This window comes from Phyllostomus hastatus, unplaced genomic scaffold (genome assembly GCF_019186645.2).
Source record: "Phyllostomus hastatus isolate PE091 unplaced genomic scaffold, TTU_PhHast_1.1 phas_contig_254, whole genome shotgun sequence".
Taxonomy (NCBI): Eukaryota; Metazoa; Chordata; class Mammalia; order Chiroptera; family Phyllostomidae; genus Phyllostomus; species Phyllostomus hastatus.
In genome coordinates, this window is record NW_025333810.1 from 8,035,768 (window position 1) to 8,054,786 (window position 19,019).

A 19,019-nucleotide genomic window follows, 5' to 3' on the forward strand; every position below is an offset into this window, starting at 1 on the left:
TCTTAAAAAAAAAAACTTAAAAAGAGAGAGAGTGAGAGAGAGGTACAAACATACATTGATTTATTGTTCCACTTATTTATGCATTCATTGGTTGATTCTTGCATGTACCCTGACCAAGGATCGAACCAAAAACCTTGGCATATCTGGACACTGCTCTAACCAACTGACCCAGCCAGAGCTCTGACCACACAATTTAAAGCACCAGTCTGGGTGTTTTATATAGACTTCTTTAACCCTCAACTACCACCTTTGAAGTTGGTACTGCTACTCTCCCAACCTATAAATGAGAAGACTGAAGCACAGAGAGTTAAGAGACTCTTCCGTTTCCACAGATATCTCTGATGGGCTAGAGTGTATATGACTCCAGACAGCCTGGATCCAGAGTCTGTATTTTTTAAAGGTTTTATTTATTTACTTTTAAAGAGAAGGGTAGGGAAGAAGAAAGAGAGAGAAAAAAACATTAATGTGGAAGAGATACACTGATTATCAGTTGCCTCTCACATGCCCCAAGGAGGGGACCTGGCCCTCAACCCAGGCATATGCCCTGACCAGGAATCGAACCAGTAACTTTTTGGTTCACAGGCCAGAACTCTATCCACTGAGGCACACCAACCAGGGGCAGAGTTTGTATTCTTTACACAGTATAATGCATCTTGGGATGTGTGAATTGGAGATATGAATTTTAGGGTCATTTGTGCTGTTAGAGAGTAATTTAAACCATGGAGCAGATGAAATTACAAGGGAAGAATGATACTAATTCAACAGCAGCAAAATGAGATGCATTCCCTTCTGGCCCCTGCACTCATGAAAAGCCTCCAGCCAGTTTTTTTTTTCAAGTTTTTCCCAGGTCCCTTTCATGCATTGTCACCAGTCTTCACAGGAGGCTGCACTGTTTATGACGCTCTTCATAAAGTCAAAGGGCTACTGAAGGAAACCTTTCTGCTTCTCGCTATTTGCCCTGTTTCCCCACCGCATGCTCAAAGAGGCCTCCAAAAGTAAAAGTTCCAATTTGTAATAATCCAGCATGACAAATTTCCTTTTTTTCTTTGGAAGAGGGCTCACAATATTATTTACACACATCTTATCAGCCATTATGACTGTCTGCCAGAACATGAAATTACAGAAAGTAAAATCTCACTCAGGTCACAAAATACAATAAATCAGGATGCAAAGAAGAACACCATTACTCACAGCAGAGCCAGCCTGCTAGTGCTCAATGGATGAGGATTATTCTTGCTCAGAAACACTCAGAGCATTTGGGGCAGAGAGGGGGATACAAACATACACACAGTTTAGCTTATATTATTGAAGGAAATTATTTCAAGAGACAAATAGTGCCAGGAGAGACAACATTAAATGTGTGAGCCTATACCCAGGTAGAGTGTAAGAGAATCAAGAATAAACCTGCCCTGGCCAGGTAGGGAGGGGAGAAGAGGGGAGGGGAGGGGAGACTCTTTCCATGTATCTGCCCATTTCATGATGGGTGATTTATGATCATGCCTGCCTACACTGCACTCAGTGTTCTGCAGCTTTTGATCCAAAATGGCATGATCCCATGCCCCACCTTCCCAGTTCACCTGATCTTACCTCAAGTGACTTTGGGTCCTCAAAGGGAAATGTTCTGTTGATATGGAAGAGGTAAAACAAAAAAATGGCGGAAGTACTCAAAGGCATCAGAAACTGTTAAGTTCAAAAACTGTTTTGAGTAGTGGAAAAAATTTTCAATAGGTGAATTGCATCAAATGGAGAGTACTTTGAAGGTGACTGAAGTTTAAACATGTAAGGATAAATACACAATTTTGTATATTGGGGGAGGGGGTCCCCCTTGTATAAATTTCTGTTGCTATTAACAGAAATTCATCATCTTACAAGTCCAAGGGACAGAAGTCCGAGATGGTCTCACTTGGTGCAACAGGCTATTTGTGTCCCCCACAAAGTTCCTATGTTCAAACCCTAATCCCAATGTGACAGAATTGGGAACTGGGACCTTTAAGAGGTAATGAGGTCAGAGAGTAGAGCCATAAGAAAAGGCCAAAGAGCTCTCTTTTTACCATGTAAAGTTATACAGCAAGTCAGTTGTCTGTAACCTGAAAGAGGACTCACACCAGGACCCAACCATACTGGACCTCTGACCTCCGATTTCCATCCTCCAGGCTACAGGAAATAAGTGTTTCTTGTTTAAGTCACCCAGTCCATGGCAAATTGTTACAGCATCCTGAAGTGACTAAGACCCTAGGCTAAAATTGAAGTGCAGGTGGGGCTGTGTTTTTTCCAGAGGATCCAGAGAGAACGCAATCCCTCACCTTTTCCAGCTTCTAGAGGCTACCACATCCCTTGGATCAAGGCCCCCTTCCAGTAAATGCATGACTCTGACCTCTGCTTTTATTGTCACATCCCCTCTTTGATTCTCCTGCCTCCCTCTTTCATGTATAAGAACATTTGAAATTACACTGATATTACTTGATGGTTGGGAACTGCCCTGCCTGGTTTTAGAAGCTATAACCCCCCATGACTAAGGCTGAGTGAGAGACCTTGGGACTATAAGCCAGTAAGGAGACAAAGCTTATCTCCCTGGCAGGGGTGCTACCTCTGCCCCCTTTTACTTCACCCTGCTGGTGGATGACTAATTAGCCAATGATGGGTAAGATTCCTCAAGAGAGGGACAACCTAAGAGAGGCATGGCCACAAAGGGACCCTCAGGGTAGGACTTGGGGGGCTACAGAAAGAGGGGGTGATGGACCCTCGCCCCTCAACTCTGACATAGCCTGAGTCCTCATTGTGTCTGCGAGAAGTTTCCTAATCTTTTGGCTGCCTTACCTCCCTTGCCTGACTTATGCCTGAAACAATGCCAGAGGGTGGTGCAGCCGTGTGCTGGAAAGGGTGGGTTCTCTGGGCAATCAGACCTAAGAAAGAATGCATAAAATCCTGTGAAACCTGCTCTGCTAAGAATACCCTCAATTTAAATGATAGAGGTCCCAGCACAGAATGAGTTTGCTTCCCAAAGTTTTACAGCCCTTTAGCTAACTGCTCCTGACACAGAATAAGCCCTCATAGTTCTTTGTATGCTATCTATTATTTGATCCTTACTGCCTGACAATGATTGATGACCTTTACCTGCATTCCTGTGCAAACTGACCCCAATAAAAAAAGCCCATTGAGGAACAGGCTCCTGGCCCTTCTCCTTTGAGAGATCTGCCACCTTTCCTCCCCAAGCAGATCATGTCTTGGTAGACTTATTCTCATCTGTGGCAGACGGTGGGGGTGGGGGCGCACCTGTAGGCAGAGCCCCCCACACCCAATCAATCCAAGATAATTCCACCATTATAAAATCCTTAATTTAATCACATCTACAAAGTCCCTTTTGTTTTGCAAAGTGCATGTTCACAGATGCTAGCAAGTAGGACACAGAGCACAGAGAGAGCTGGTACCCTCTCAAAGTAAAAACACACCAAGCCCTGGCTGGCGTAGCTCAGTGGATTGAGCACGGGCTGCGAACCAAAGTGTCGCAGGTTTGATTCCCAGTCAGGATACATTCCTGGGTTGCAGGGCATGACCCCCAGCAACCACACATTGATATTTCTCTCTCTCTCTCTTATCTCCCTCCCTTTCCTCTCTAAAGATAGATAAAATAAAATCTTAAAAAAAAAAAAAAAGACATACCAAGCTGAGCTGCTGCATCATATACCGTGAGGAGAACAAGAGGTGTTCCTGCTGAGCTGGCAACTAAACTGGTGAGACGTAGTACTAGAATGCCTGGAGAGAGCAAACTTTTTGAATGCTCCACTGCTTTAGATTAATGATCAGTACTTTCAGAGAATTTTAAACATTAACAACTAATAAGCGGCAGGACCATCAGACACATCTGGATGTCTCTGACTCCCATGTGTGTTCTTATAATCCCTGTGACAGACTGCTTCACATCCACCTTAAATCGATGCTTAGAATTTTCTCTAAGTCAAACCAAGGCCCTGACATAACAGAACTGCCTCCCCCATGCAGACCAGCCGGATAAAGAAAGAACCTGATGACAGGGGCCAGAGCAGGACAGAAAGCAGGCTCTATGCCCAGACTAAATGCTTTCACGTTTCTCTTTAGGAAGAGGAACTGCAAGAATGTGAACTTCGTGGTGCAGTTTTAATAGATTGCTTCACAGAAGTACGCCTGGGTTAACACATGCAGCACTGTGTGGATTCAGTCTCAATAAATGTGTCTTCATGGAGAACTGTTTTTATTTTCTAGAGATCCTGTTAACAGACCCCACCTGAGAGGTGAAGTTAAGAAATGATGGTGCTAGGAATATTCCAAATCACATTAGCTGGACTCCTTAAAGAGAAGTTTGCTCTAACAAGGTTTAGGTCTGTCTGGCTGTTTCTCTTCACACACAGGTAACACCTGAATCAATGCATTTGCTACATGAACTTCCCAGTTACAATTTAATAAAATTCATATTCTTCCATTTAATAATCCAGACAGTAAATTCTCTTTCCCTAGAACTCCTGAGACCGTGAAAAAGAGAGGAGGTTCTAGTACATGACCTACCCGTATCAGGCATTCATTAAATTATTGTTCAAGGACCCGTGAGCTCCTACACAAAGGCCAAAATAAACTACTTTCTTGCCACAAGATCAATCTGAGAAGTAAGATTATAAAATGCCACTGAAGTCCTCTCAATAAACATTAATATGGGGATTGCACAGAGAGAGAGAGAATTCCCTAGTACCCTAAGCATGCAGAGCCTTTTTACCCTACACACATTCCAGTCAGGGCAATATAGTGGCCACAAAGTCTTGGAAACATGAATACCTGAATTTGAATTCTGGTCCTCGTACTTGATAGTTATGCGGCCTTGGGGAAGTTGCTTAACCTTTTTAGCTTCTGTTTCTTCATCTCTAATGGTAGGATAATAAAACCAAACTTGTACAGGTTTTCTAAGCATGCAATGACAACATATGGAAAATCTTCAATAGCACCTAGTACACTGATGACAATGACAGTGATGGGTAATGATGAGCTGTCTGTGATCCTCCAGGGCAGACAGGTTCCCTGCTGTGTGAGCTCCATCTCTCTTAGGCACATGTTCATCAGGTTCTCGGGTAGCTGCCTACCTTCTCAGACAACATGCACTAAATCTCCAATGTACACATAAAGCCCTCCCTGACCTTTCAGCCACTACCAGTCCAACTCACTTGCTTATATTTTGCACACTTATATTTTGACCATAACTGGCTGACTAGCAGTGCTGCAGGTTACTCAGACCCACCCCACTCCCCATCCTGACCAGTGTTTGAGGCATACCCCCAAGGCATGATCATTTGTTAATGGAAGGGAGAGCCTAGGGCTTTTCGTGGACAAGTGAGCCATCTCTTCTTTTCTTGTTAATTTTCATTCCCTTTTATCAGCCAGAGCTCATCCCACTTTCTCTTTCTATTTGCCTAAAGGGTAGACCTAAGGGGTCCTTCTTAGAGCCTCAAAGTCTTCTCTATGCAGATCTTAATTACACTATAGATTGTTACACAGGCATTCCCTATTAAAACTAAATGTTAGGACACTAAAAAACACAAAGCAACACACAAAATCCAATCTAATGGACAGTAATGTGCACTTATGGAAATCATTACTCTCTATTTTTAAGGCAAGTATTTTTTACCACGCCTTGTGCCTCCCCAGCATAAAGTTATTCCTTAAATGCACATTTAACTGAAGTAACTATGAGATACTTACATTACGTAACTATGGTATATGCAGGGCTGCTCCTACTAATATAGAGAAAAGATGGAAAAAATGAATTTGGGTTTATCAACAACTTCCCTAGAAATGTCAAGTTGTGCCTTGGGCAGGTGCCCTTCCGCAGCGAGAAGCCTGCCTGAGCTGCTCTTGAGAGAAATCCGGAATTCTGCATCAGCACCCAAGAGGAGTGAGTCAGGAATGGAAGCACGTGCTCGTACCCAGCCAGGCTCTGTCAGTCCCCCAGAACTGTAGGCTGTGATGAAAGGGTTACCTGGAGGAAGGGCAAGTTTTCATGACCTTATTCTCATGCCTTCCCACAGTTAAAAAGGACATAAGACAGTCAGACACCTGAACATGCAAAGACTACACAATGTTTACAAATCACCTCTGTTTTATCTGAATTCACCAGAAAAAAAACAAGAGGTAAAAAAATTCATTTTTTCATGTGATTTACACACCTGAATAAAAAAATTACTTAAGCGCTTTCCCCTTCTAATTGTGTGATTTACCCTCTCCTAAAACACTTGTATTATAAACACTATCACAAATGCCAAGTTTTAGGAATAAAGGTAAGAACAAAAATTTTTTTGGTTTTAATATAAGCCCTAGAAAACTCTGAATAAACCATCAATACCAACTGGTAATTCTCTTGTAAAGATACAGGCCTTTGTTTGAAATGCTCCAGCTTGTCACATTTTCCTCCCCTTTGGAAAGAAAAAAAAGATACGGTCTATATAATTTTAGCAAGACAGTCAGTCTTTCCAGGCAAGGTCTGACATATGAGATAAGATGAGGAAACTACATTTTTTTCTGCTAGGAAAAAATGTTATTTCAAAAACATGAATATAATGCAAGATCTCTTCAACAGCCTTCAATCTAATCTTCAGTATAGATTTACAATTCTGCTGCACTGATGCACGGCCTGTATGGGACAGAATTCAGCGAACTTCTGCATATGCCATTCCCCTCCTTTGAAGTGTGCATTAATGACTACTTGCCTTTAGAAAACTATTCCTTGCTATGGAAAGCTAACCAACACACCCAACTTTTTATTCCTACTTTGTGAAATCCTCCTACGAAACAGAACAGGTTGTGAAACTAGCTCAAGAAAAATCACAACTTATGACCATCAATAACATTCCATTTGCCTGCCTCTTCTCATCTGAGCACATTACTGAGACCTGGGCAGAGAAACACCACTCAGCCAATCATGTCCCTCACTGGACTGACAGACCAAAGATGACCCAGTGGAGGCTGGAAGAACTGATGAAGGAAGAAGAACCAACATTTTATTTCAACAAGAAGTAAGCAGCCTGAAAAATAAAAGCTAAGTCAATTAGGGTATTTTTAGGTAAGCATATGTCTATTAGGGCTTTAGATCTTTCTTAGACTAAAACAAAGGTCAATAATAAATATCCTTTTGTACCTCAAAACCATGACCTCTAAAGTCTGTCCTCTGTTTATCATCTAAGAAACAGCTTCTCAGCCTTATAACCACAAACAATCCATACTAACCAATATAGTGAGTTTCTTAGTAACTGTCACGCAACAGTCAGGAAGAAGTTCTGAGTCAAACCCTTGTGAACAGGTGACATCAGACAGCAAAAGCTTGGTTACCTTTACTACCCTAACTCCATCAAGCTCATGAATAAAAGCTTCTACTTATTTTACTTCATACTTGCTTGTTCCACTCCTAAAATTTAGCCACCTTTTTACACTGTACGTATTCCTTCTCTTTTACCATTCACTTTCTTAAAAGATAGTAACATCTGTCACTTCAAGATACCAGCCACTTGCCTCCTAACACATTACTTGGTTTACTTAGTCCTAACAGCACAAATGGAAAGTACTCGCTATGGTTGCGAAAATGAAAGCCGGGTAAGCCACGTGTAAAGAGCAGCACACATATGTGAGTTGTGAATCCTGCAGCTCTGCAGACGTTTGGCAAAAGAAAAAGAACTCAAAGAAATTAGCAAGGGAAAACATGTTTAAGGTTTTCCAAGTCATTCTCATTTATAAGGACCCTAACCTCCTAAACCACAGCAAGAAAGACCAGAGGCAGAGTGAAATTTAAAACCAGAAAGATTTAATACGGAGTCATTGTACTCACTGTCTGATGGCTTCTGTCACAGTATCGCAGCCCGAAATAATCTATCTCCACAAGGTTTACGTGACGGAATACATGGTCAAGGACAACGGAACCTTTCGTTGACTTCTGCAAAAACAATGCACAGCTTTATCTTTATTTTTTAACAAGGTGTTTTGTCATTCTCAGGGGGACACAGTCACAGTTCTCATCTTTTATTAGCTTTGCTCACAACAGGAGCAATTTTATTAGCCCACAGTTCTCTCTATTAAGTGTTGCCTCAGTTACAAAGGAAAAGGGGTTTTTAAGTAAAGTATATTAAAGAAATTGCTTTGGAAAACAATCTTAAAATTGTAGTGGGTTTTAAATTAATATAAAGTTATTTTCTTATGGAATTAAAAATTATCTTCAGGACAAAATTTTTGATGGACAGCAGGATGACAACTAGTGGGGTGGGGGGAGTTAGGGGGTGGGATTGAGCAAAAAGGAAAAAGGAGTCATGGCCATAGACAACAGTGTGGTGATTGCTGGGGAGAAGCGAGTGAAGGGGTCTAAATGGCAATGGAAAAAATACAATAAAGATTAACTGTTTTTAAAAAAGAATCTTTTATAGCCCTGGTTGGGTTGACCAGCTGGTTGGAGCTTGGTCCCCTACACCAGAAGGTTGCAGGTTTGATCCCCTGTCAGGGCTCATGTCTAAACAGAGGATTCAATCCCTGGTCAGGGTGCGAATACAGGAGGCAACCAACAGATGTTTCTCTCTCACACTGATGTTTCTCTTTCTCCCTCTCTCCCTCTCCCTCCCTGCGCCCTTCCTCTCTCTCTACAATCTTTAAAAATATCCTCAAGTGATGATTTTAAAAAAAGAATCTCTTATATAAAGAGCATCTAATAAATTCATCAAAAAACACATTTTAGTTAAAAACCCCATAATCTTTTACTTTAAGCCATTTAACTAGTTACTCTCACAATTAATAAAGAAGACATAAAATTTTAAATAACAATAGCCAAGACTTTTATTTTCAATCCTCAACTAATAAACTCATAGGTTAAAGATGTAAATTTTAACATTCTGAAAAGCCCTATCAAAAATCATTTACTGTATCTCTTTCACATAAGCAAAAACATGAAGAAAACATTCCCCTGGGCTGCTCTGTAAAAGCTGACACCTATATAAAAATCTCATCTCTCTTCTCCCCCTCCCACTACATACACAGATTCTTGAAATTAAGATTGTTATCATCTAATAGCTTAAATAGCAATTATTCACACCTATGAGATAAACATTTAACCAGCAAGCACTATTCCACATACCACATTCATCTTGATAATAATCCATGTCAATGGTATACACAGAGATTACAGGCATTTCCTTTGTTTTGCCCATCATTGGCAGCTATTACAGGGTAGTAAAAAAAAAGTCCCCAAGAAGTCACACATTGTGTTAATGAAGCAGGGCTCAGTGTCAGTTTTCTCCCAGAGACTTAATGTTGCATGCTTACTCCTGTACGTGAGTACTCAATACTGCACTGTTTTTAGAAAATGAATTGGTAACATAAGAGAAATGTTTTAATTAAATGTATAATAAAATGGGTGATAAAAGCACACATTGGAAGAAAATAGTTCTTATTTCAAATCCCACAGGTATTTTGTTTTCCTCTAATTTCTCTTGGCTGAACTTAATTGGTCCCTTTTCAAAATCCATTAGATTTATAAACAAAAAACACCTCCACGATAGACTTTTTCAGGTCATTGGCATAATAACAATGCCACATCGAGTAAATACATCTTTGTGCTCAGTACCAATGCCTTCAGCTAGGGTAAAAATCTACAAATTACTCATGTGAAAGCTACGCATACTTAAAATTACAATAGGCACTGCCAAAACACCATTACAATTCATTCGATGAGAGTATGTTTCCCCACACCCTTGCCAAAATTTGGATTCAACAAAATTTTTCCAATCTGATTGAGCGAATAAAGGGGAAGGAGGTAACTGCTCTATCATGTGCTTGCTCATCAATTGCATTTCCTCGAATTTGGGTTAGGCATTCTCTAACTAACCCAAAGTTTATGAGCAAATTCTACTAAGTACTTCTAACACAATTTTATTTAGTATAGCTAGCTCTTCACACTGTCTAAAGATTATTTTTGTGCTTGTGATAAGAGCCTAATTTTGTTTCCAAGTGGACAGACAACTGCACCATTTTTTACCAGAAAGGCCATCATTTCTTTGGATTTGTAACAACTTTATCATCTACTAAATGAACCCTCATTATATCCCATGTAATTATGGGATTATTCCCATATGATTATTCCTCAACCAATCCTCTAAGATTTTAATGAGTTATGGTAGTTTAATTTGTTGATATCCAGCATTCTTTTTCAAAATTGTAAATTTTTAGACATTTTTCTCTACTAGAGCAAGTTGAGAAACAGCTTACCAATTTAATAAACAATTCTGTTGGGAAATCTGATGAACTAAATTTAATTGACAGACTTGGTGGGACATGATATTTACAAAGTAAAACCCATATGGTTTTCTTTCATAGCCTTCAAGGAAGTTTTATACTTTTTTTCATGCAGGTCTTATAAAATTCTACTTGGGCACTGTGGAAGGCAGAATTTATAAAATGGTTCCCACCCCCAAAATATATCCTGCTCTAATCCCTGGAATCAGTATGATAAATATCACCCCTGTGATGGGGTTATATGTCACAGTTGGCCTTAATATAGGGACTTATCGGAGTATATCTGCCCTGATCACTTGGGACCTTACAAGCAAAGCAATTACTCCAACAAAAGAGAAAGGCAGAGGGGAAGTAAGGCATTCAAAGCATGAGAACACCTGCACAGGTGCTTGCCACTGGGAAGACGAAGGGGGCCATATGAGAAAGCAGTGCGAACAGCCGTAAGGAGCTGAGAGTGGAACCCAGCTGACAGCCAGTAAGAAAATGGGAACCTCAGTCCTACAATCACAGGAATGGGGTTTTGCTAACAACCTGAGTCTAGAAGCAGATTCTTCCTTAGAGCCTTCAGATAAAAGCCCAGCTGACCAATGCCTTGATTTCGGTCAAGAGAATGAGCAGGGAACCCAGCCACACCATCACAGACTTCTGACCTACAGAATAAATAGGGGTACGCTTAAGCCTCCAACTTGTGGTAAGCTGTTACACAGCAATAGTAAACTAATATAGGCTTATTCTTAGGTATTTAATAGTTTTAGTTATACCTTATATTACTTTCTGAATGGCTATTGCTAGTGTATTGGAAGCAACTGACTGTATTACATTGGTCTATTTCCTAGTCATCTTGATAAATTCATATTAGTGAAGAGTTGTTTTTTCCCCTTGATGTTAGAGAAAGAGAAAAACATTGATTTGTTCTTCCACTTATTTATGCGTTCATTGGTTGCTCCTTGTATGTACCCTGACCAGAAATCGAAACCACAATGGAGCTACCTTGCCAGGGCTAGTGAAAACGGTTTTGGTCTATGGCCCTGACTGGTGTGGCTCAGTTGGATGGGGGTCATCCCACAAAGTGAAAGGTCGCTGGTTTGATTCCCAGGCAGGGCACACGCCTGGGGTGTGTGAGAGGCAACTGATTGATGTTTCTCTCACACATCAATGTTTATCTCCTTCTCTCTCTCCCTCCCTTCTTCTCTCTAAAAATAAATAAATAAAATCTTTTTTAAAAAAAAGAGTTTGCCTATGGAGTCTTTTCAAAGAGTAAATGTTCTAGTTTTTCCATTTCAGAATGCCTCCTCCACACTTCTTTCTTTTTCTTACTGCATTGGCTGAGGCCTCAATAAAAAATGAATGAGTTGTGAGAACATTCATCTCTTTTTCTAGACTTGAATAGAATTACTTCTAAAATTTCACCACTAAGTATTAGAATGACTGCACCCTAATCCTTTGTATATACCCTTTATCAAATAAAAGTTTCTTTTTATTCCTGCTTTTTGGTCTTCTTGTTTGTTTTGTTTTGTTCTGTTCTGATTTTTAATCAAGAATGGGTGATAATGTTATCAATTTCTTTATGGGAATCTGAAATGATTACATGGTTTTTGTTCTTTCATGTATGAATAATATTAAAAGAGTTTCTCGTGTCAAATATTCTTAATAGAGAATTTCCCATTTTAGTTCTTTTGTTGTGGGTGTAATATCAAGCTCCCTCCCTATTTGGAGAGGATTCCTACTTTGTGAGTCTTGGTGGAGGCAGGATCCAGACTCCCTAACACCTGGCAGCTGAGTGGTGACACATGACCTGGTTTCAGCCAAGGACTCTGACTTCTGAGTAAGTGATGCAAAGGTGAAGGAAATATTAAGAACTCACTCATCCAGAGGTGGAATCAACTGTGATAAGGAGTAACAATAAACCAATTCCTGAACCGGGTTTCCTGGCATTTTTGAGATACTAAAAGGGAACAGCCAGGCATTCCACCAGCCCTGTGAGAGCACTGAATATGTACATTTGGACCCGAGAACCACAAATCCTGAGTAAGTGTATAGGAAATTTAAATTGTATACTATAAATATCATGATACATACTAACTAGTTTATCATAGGAATGTGAGTACATCAAGCAGAATTCTTGATTGCAAACAATAACAATTGACTCTTGCTAAATAACCATGAAAAGAATTTACTGGAAAGAGACTCGGTGCCTTGCAAGTTCTATAGACATCACCTGATGGTTGCTTGGGTCTCCTCCTAATCCCCATATATCCATAGCCACTAAATTGGGAGCAATCCTTAATCCATCACTACCTCCTTCCATAGTCCTGCCCAGGTTTTGGAGTATGGTTTTCAGTTTCAATTGTTTCACATTTGACTTTTGCCTCAGGAATTTTTTTAATAGTTTCTGGCCGGCTGAGATCAGCCTTTCTTATTTTTCCAGGCTGCTATGGAAAATGCACACATATCTTTCCTATTACTTCAAAATATTTCTGGAAGGCTAGCATATGAGGCCAGTATTCCATCTTGATCTAATCTCCCTCTGGGTTCTTTCTCCCAGTGAGGCACAAGCGGGAATGGGCAGAGTAACTGGAACAGGTAGAGCCCACAAATCCAATGTAATCCTTCTGTCCCAGGCAGGTAAAGAAGTGCTTTGTAAACAAAAGGAGAATAAATTATCTTTAAAATTATAGTGCTGAAATGGGGGCAGATTTAAATACCATATGTATACATTATATTTAAATCTGCCCCCATTTCAGCGCTATAATTTTATATAATAGATCACACATACACAAAAAATATAAACATTATATATATTCTGTGCAATATATAATTTATATATAGTAGCTGTACATAATATATAATTTATATATAAATCAATTTATAATCTATACTATAGATATATAAATGTCAAGGCTGTCTTTATGAAAAATATTTTATGCTTCCACAAGAAATGTTAGCTTTTTCACATATACAATCTATTTATAAAGTATAAAGAATATATAATACTCTGCTCATGAAAAATATACACAAAAGCAAACTTGGAAAACAAGTTTAGTAGTTTGGAAAGTATATAGAAATGGCAAAGATTTCATGCATAGAAGAAGAAATCACCATTTTCCAAAACAGTAATTCCAAAAACACCAAAACATTGTCCATCCTATGTGATAGTTTTGCATTTACACAGAATCTGGTGCTGAAAATTCTTTAGAAATATCCCCCTTCAGTGTACTTGTTACTCTGTGCAGAGAAAACCACAGAGAAAGCACGCGGCGTTATGCAATGACTCCAGAGCTGACCTATAAGAAAACACAATGTCTCATGATTCCCTACACAGCTTTGTATTACGGGTGTGTCTGCATAGGCACCTGGAACACAGCCAGGTGAACCTCAGAAATACTATCATTCTGTCACTACTCCAAGCAAACATGTCTCTGAGAATCTCTTAAGTCTCATCTGTCATCCTGTAATATGACAAGACCCAGAAGAGTGGATACCAGCAATAAATTCGCTACCAGGTGGGGGTGCACATCACCAGCTCAAATTTCTGCCATTCCTGCCCTAACTGACCCCTTCAGATCAGCCTTCTGCTTTCACACTTACTCCTTCTTTATGTGAGTTCCTCATAGAAACTGCCTGTGGGCTCTATTTTGCAGTTCCAAGTTGAAAGTATACTTTAAAAAAGTATACTTGAATAAAAACAAATTAAGAACCAAATAGAGAACTGACACAAGAGCCAAAGAACAAACTAGAAATACACTGGGCAAGGAACAGGCCAGTTTCAGGATTTATTACTAGAAAAGGACAAGTAAGTACCATCAAGGATATTATCAAAGAAACATGACTTCATTCATTCAAATATTTATTGAGTACCTAATCATGCTAGCAAGTGATTCACCTCTAGAACATGGAAACAGTATTATAACAACCATGCCAGAGGAAGGCAAGATGTGCCCAGAACATAACACAAAAACCTCCATGGGGGGAGCACTGATTGGCCGATCAGAACCCGAAAGAAGCTGGGGGCTACAGAGTGGCTAAAGCTTCTAGAAAGTGAGACAGGGAAGGACTCGGTTTCCATCAGAAGCTTTTTTGTACACCTGACTAATTACCATGCACATGCTTTACCTGCACAAAAATATTTTTAAGCAGCAAATTTATGCCAAGTAGAACCTAGTCATTACCTTTTTGGCTCACAAAGGTAGTTGTTTTGTGGCTCCATTTCATGCACAAAGAGGTTTGTTAAGTAAAATGCACAGGGACAAGACAAGACTACAGTGTTGAGCTGTCAATTTGTTGACCATGTTTACATATAAACAATTCACACTCCCCATTTCTCCACAAAAAAAGTAACTTTAAGACTTTTTAATCTGAATTCTTCCTGAGCTAACTATTATCAGTCATTAAATACTAGTGTGGAGGCTATGTACCCCCAGTCCCTTAACTCTACTTCTTTCAGTACTTGGCAAAACAAAGACATGAATATGACTGTATTTAGTATCATTCCTGTTCTTTCTGACCATTTCTAGCAGAAATCTCTACCGAAATGAGAAATTTCTAAAATGCTTCAAAATAAGACGTAACTGTGACCATAGCACTTAGTAACATGCCCAAGGAGTTTCTAAAGGAACAGTAAATTTAAAAATAGTCTTAGATATATAACGGACCTCCATTAATGCAACCTGAGAGCTGAACAACAACACAAGTATCAGGAAAGGAATTTCTGAGGCCTCCCTCGGCCTGGGCTTGTTTCTCCTCTTCCCTTTATCTGGAATATCCTCCCTGCTCTGTCATCGTCAAAACCCCACTTAGCCTTTGAGACCCAGTTCCAACGCCACCTTCTCCACAGCAGCCGGCCCTTCTCCTCAACCTCATTATAACCTCTGCCTCCAATGAACCTACGAAGTGTCTGTCTCATTTTTGCACATCTCTGGGACTGACACTATTCTGCCTCTATTAATGCCATTTTCTATTTCTTTTAACTTTTCTAATATTTATACATTTTGAAAGCAAGTACTAAACTATCTACCATTTCCTTTCCAGGCAGTCCAATAATCTGCACACAGTAAAAATACCTAAAAGTTCACTGAATTAATGCTAAGGGCCAAGAAGCAAGGGAGAGATATAATACTGGAAGTTCACAGTGGCCTATGAACTAAACTTCTCCTCCTGCCTCCTAATGAAGATGTCCATGTTTCCCAACCAATCAGACCTACAAAAGCAAAAAGAAAGCTGCATGGATTCAGTTATCCTAACCTCAGTATGTATCTGATTCGAAGCTACTTAAGCTTACTTTTAATTTAAAGAAATATACATTTGTTTCAGTATCCTATAGTTCCAACAGACTCGGACTCTAAAACCAGTTTAAGGAGTAAGTAGCGCCCTGGCTGGTGTAGCTCAGTGGATTGAGCTCGGGCTGCGAACCAAAGTGTCGCAGGTTTGATTCCCAGTCAAGGCACATGCCTGGGTTGCAGGCCATGACCCCCAGCAACCGCACATTGATGTTTCTCTCTCTCTCTCTCTCCCTCCCTTCCCTCTCTAAAAATAAATAAATAAAATATTTTAAAAAAAAGGAGTAAGTAGCTTACTTTTCAAATTTACAAGATACCAAAATATAAAGGGACCCAATATTAATTTTTACATGTAAATCTTATAGAAATGTATGGTTTTCTTTATGGGATAAAATAAATTTGACAGGAATTTGGTTTTCTATCATTAGGAAAACAAAATAGATATATATGAAACAGCTAGGAAGAAAATAAAAGAAGCAACTGACTGTTTATTACTCCATTCAGAAAAACTTCATTTAGACTTCCGGCCAAGATGGAGGTGTAGGTAGACATATTGTGCCTCCTCGCACAACCAAAATAAGGACAACAATAATTTAAAAACAAAAAAGCAACCAGTAGTGACAGAAAACTGAACTGTATGGAAGTCCAACAACCAAGGAGTTAAAGTAGACACATTCGTCCAGACCAGTAGGAGGGGTGGAGTTGGAGAGCCTAGAGAGGGCGTGAGGCAGACCTACAAAATTTACAAGATACCAAAGCCTTGGGCTTTGGCAAGCCTTGGGCTTGCAAAGCTGCAGCTGGCAGACCAAGCAAGGCGGCAGATTGTAGAGAGGCGCGGCATATCTGATCCCACATTCATGTGAAGATAAACCAGGCAAAACTGGGGATCAAGACAGACCACACAACCCAGGGCAACTGAGGGCTCCAGCTCTAGGAAATAAAGCCTCAAACCACCAATTAAAAACACCTGTGGGGACTGAGATGCAGGGAGAAACTCCCAGCCTCGCTAGAGAGTTCGTTGGAGAGACCCACAGGGTCCTAGGATGTACACAAACCCACCCCTACAGAAATCGGCACCTGAAGGGCCCAGTTTGCTTGTGGGAAGCAGGGGAAGTGACTGAAATTCAGCAGAGGGCAGAGCAAGTGCCATTATTCCCTTTTGGGCCCCTCCCCCACAGACAGTATCAACCCAACAACTGGGTTGCTCCACCCTGGCAAACACCCAAGGCTCCGCCCCTTACTACTTAACAGGCGCATCAAGACAAAAAAAAAAAAAAATGGCCCAAATAGAAGAACAGATCAAAGCTCCAGAAAAAATACAACTAAGAGATAGCCAACCTATCAGATGCATAGTTCAAAACACTGATAATCAAGATACTCACAGAATTGGTTGAATCTGGTCACAAATTTTATGAAAAAATGAAGGCTACACTAAGTGAAATGAAAAATGTACAGGGAACCAACAGTGATGGGAAGGAAACTGGGACTCAAATCAATGGAGTGGATCAAAAGGAAGAAAGAAACATCCAATCAGAAAAGAATAAAGAAACAAGAATTCAAAAAAAATGAAGAGAGGCTTAGGAACCTCCAGGACATCTTTAAACGTTCCAACATCCTAGTTATAGGGGTACCAGAAGAAGAAGAGAAGGAGCAACAAGTGGAAAAGTTATTTGAACAAATAATAAAGGAGAACTTCCCCATTCTGGCAAAGGAAATAGACTTCCAGGAAGTCCAGGAAGCTCAGAGAGTCCCAAAGAAGTTGAACACAAAGAGGAACATACCCAGGCACATCAAAATTACATTACCCAAGATTAAAGATAGGGAGAGAGTCTTAAAAGCAGCAAGACAAAAGGAGAGAGTTACCTACAAAGGAGCGCCCATAAGACTGTCAGCCGATTTCTCAAAAGAGACCTTGCAGGCAAGTAGGGCCTGGAGAGAAGTATTCCAAGTCATGAAAGGCAAGGACCTACATCCAAGATTGCTCTATCCAGCAAAGCTTTCATTTGGAATGGAAGGGCAGATAAAGTGCTTCTCAGATAAGGTCAAGTTAAGGGAGTTCATCATCACCGAGCCATTATTATATGAAATGTTAAAGGGACTTATCTAGGAAAAAGATCAAAAACATGTACAGTAAAATAACAGTAAACTTACAATTATTAACAACCACATCTAAAACAAAAACAAAAACAAACTAAGCAAACAACTAGAACAGAAACAGAACCGCAGAAATAGAGAACACTTGCAAGGTTATCAACAGGGGAGTGGGAGGAGGAGAGAGGGAAAAGGTATGTTGAATAAGTAGCATAGATGGTAGGTAGAAAATAGACAGGGGGAGGGTAAGAATAGTATGGGAAATGTAGAAGCCAAGAACTTATAAGTATGACACATGGACATGAAGTAAAGGGGGGGAATGTGGGTGGGAGAGGGTATGCAGGGTGGAGGGGAGTGAAGGGGGGAAATGGGACATCAGTAATAGCATAATCAATAAAATATATTAAAAAGATAAAAACAAATAAAACATACTAGTGCTCAATTCAGGGTAGCTATGGGGATGAAGGTGATGTAAATTCCTGTAGCCTCATCACCTGTACAAAGGCTGTTGAATAAGAGAATAAATGGATGGATAGAACACATAACTGTATACTTTTATTGGACTGTTTCTTGGTCTGGGGTTTCTATTGTATTTTCTGAAGCTCAGTTAATTGGATTTAAAATTGCATAGAATTTAAAATGTTTTACTTATTCTATGGTTTTTCCCCCCTGACCCCAGATAAATACCCTTAGAAATGATTTTAATTATTAACAAGAAAGGCTTTTGGACTCAAACAGATTTGGCTGTAAGTACTGGCTCTAAATATGTTATATTGGTCAAATTCCTTAAAGTCACTAAGCCTCAATTTCTCCATCTGTACAATGAGGTAATAATGTACTCCTCTACTGACTTGTGTGAGACTTAAGTGGAATAATGCATTTAAGATGCATGTATGTGCATGAGTAATGTGTGTGCCTTGTATATTGTAAGCATTTATTAAATGATATTATAAAATATCAATAAAGAAAAATTGGAAAAAAAGAAAAACTTCATTTAAATGTTACAGTATGGGCGGGGTGAGGGTAGGGGGTGGAAGGAGTGAGCAAAAAGGAAAAAGGCCTCATGAACACAGGCAACAGTGTGGTGACTGTGAGTGGGAAAGGGGAGTATAAGGGAACTAAATGGTAATGGAAAAATATACTAAAAAATGTTACAATATATTAATTCACTTTTCAAATGAGAGTAAACAAATGCCTGTGACATATTTTCTGGATTGTGAATTATATGCCACTTAAATCTTAGCCAATGAAGATAGATTACTTTTAGTGCCAACATACTCCCAACATTCTGAAAAGAACCAAGCTACAAAAGGCTTATAATATTAGAGAAAGACTCCCAAGTAGAACAAGTTTATTAGAAAATACCAT

General features: G+C 39.7%; 1 protein-coding gene across 3 annotated transcripts in view; it reads right to left on the bottom strand.

Annotated features, from left to right (window-relative positions):
• The window catches only part of EPB41L4A (erythrocyte membrane protein band 4.1 like 4A), a 249,755-nt gene that overhangs the window by 141,229 nt on the left and 89,507 nt on the right, over nucleotides 1-19,019 (bottom strand). For all 3 annotated transcript variants that reach the window (XM_045837932.1, XM_045837933.1, XM_045837931.1), the window contains exon 2: nucleotides 7,838-7,942. In XM_045837932.1, the coding sequence (XP_045693888.1) occupies nucleotides 7,838-7,942 (105 nt within the window). The remainder of the gene's footprint in view (nucleotides 1-7,837; nucleotides 7,943-19,019) is intronic.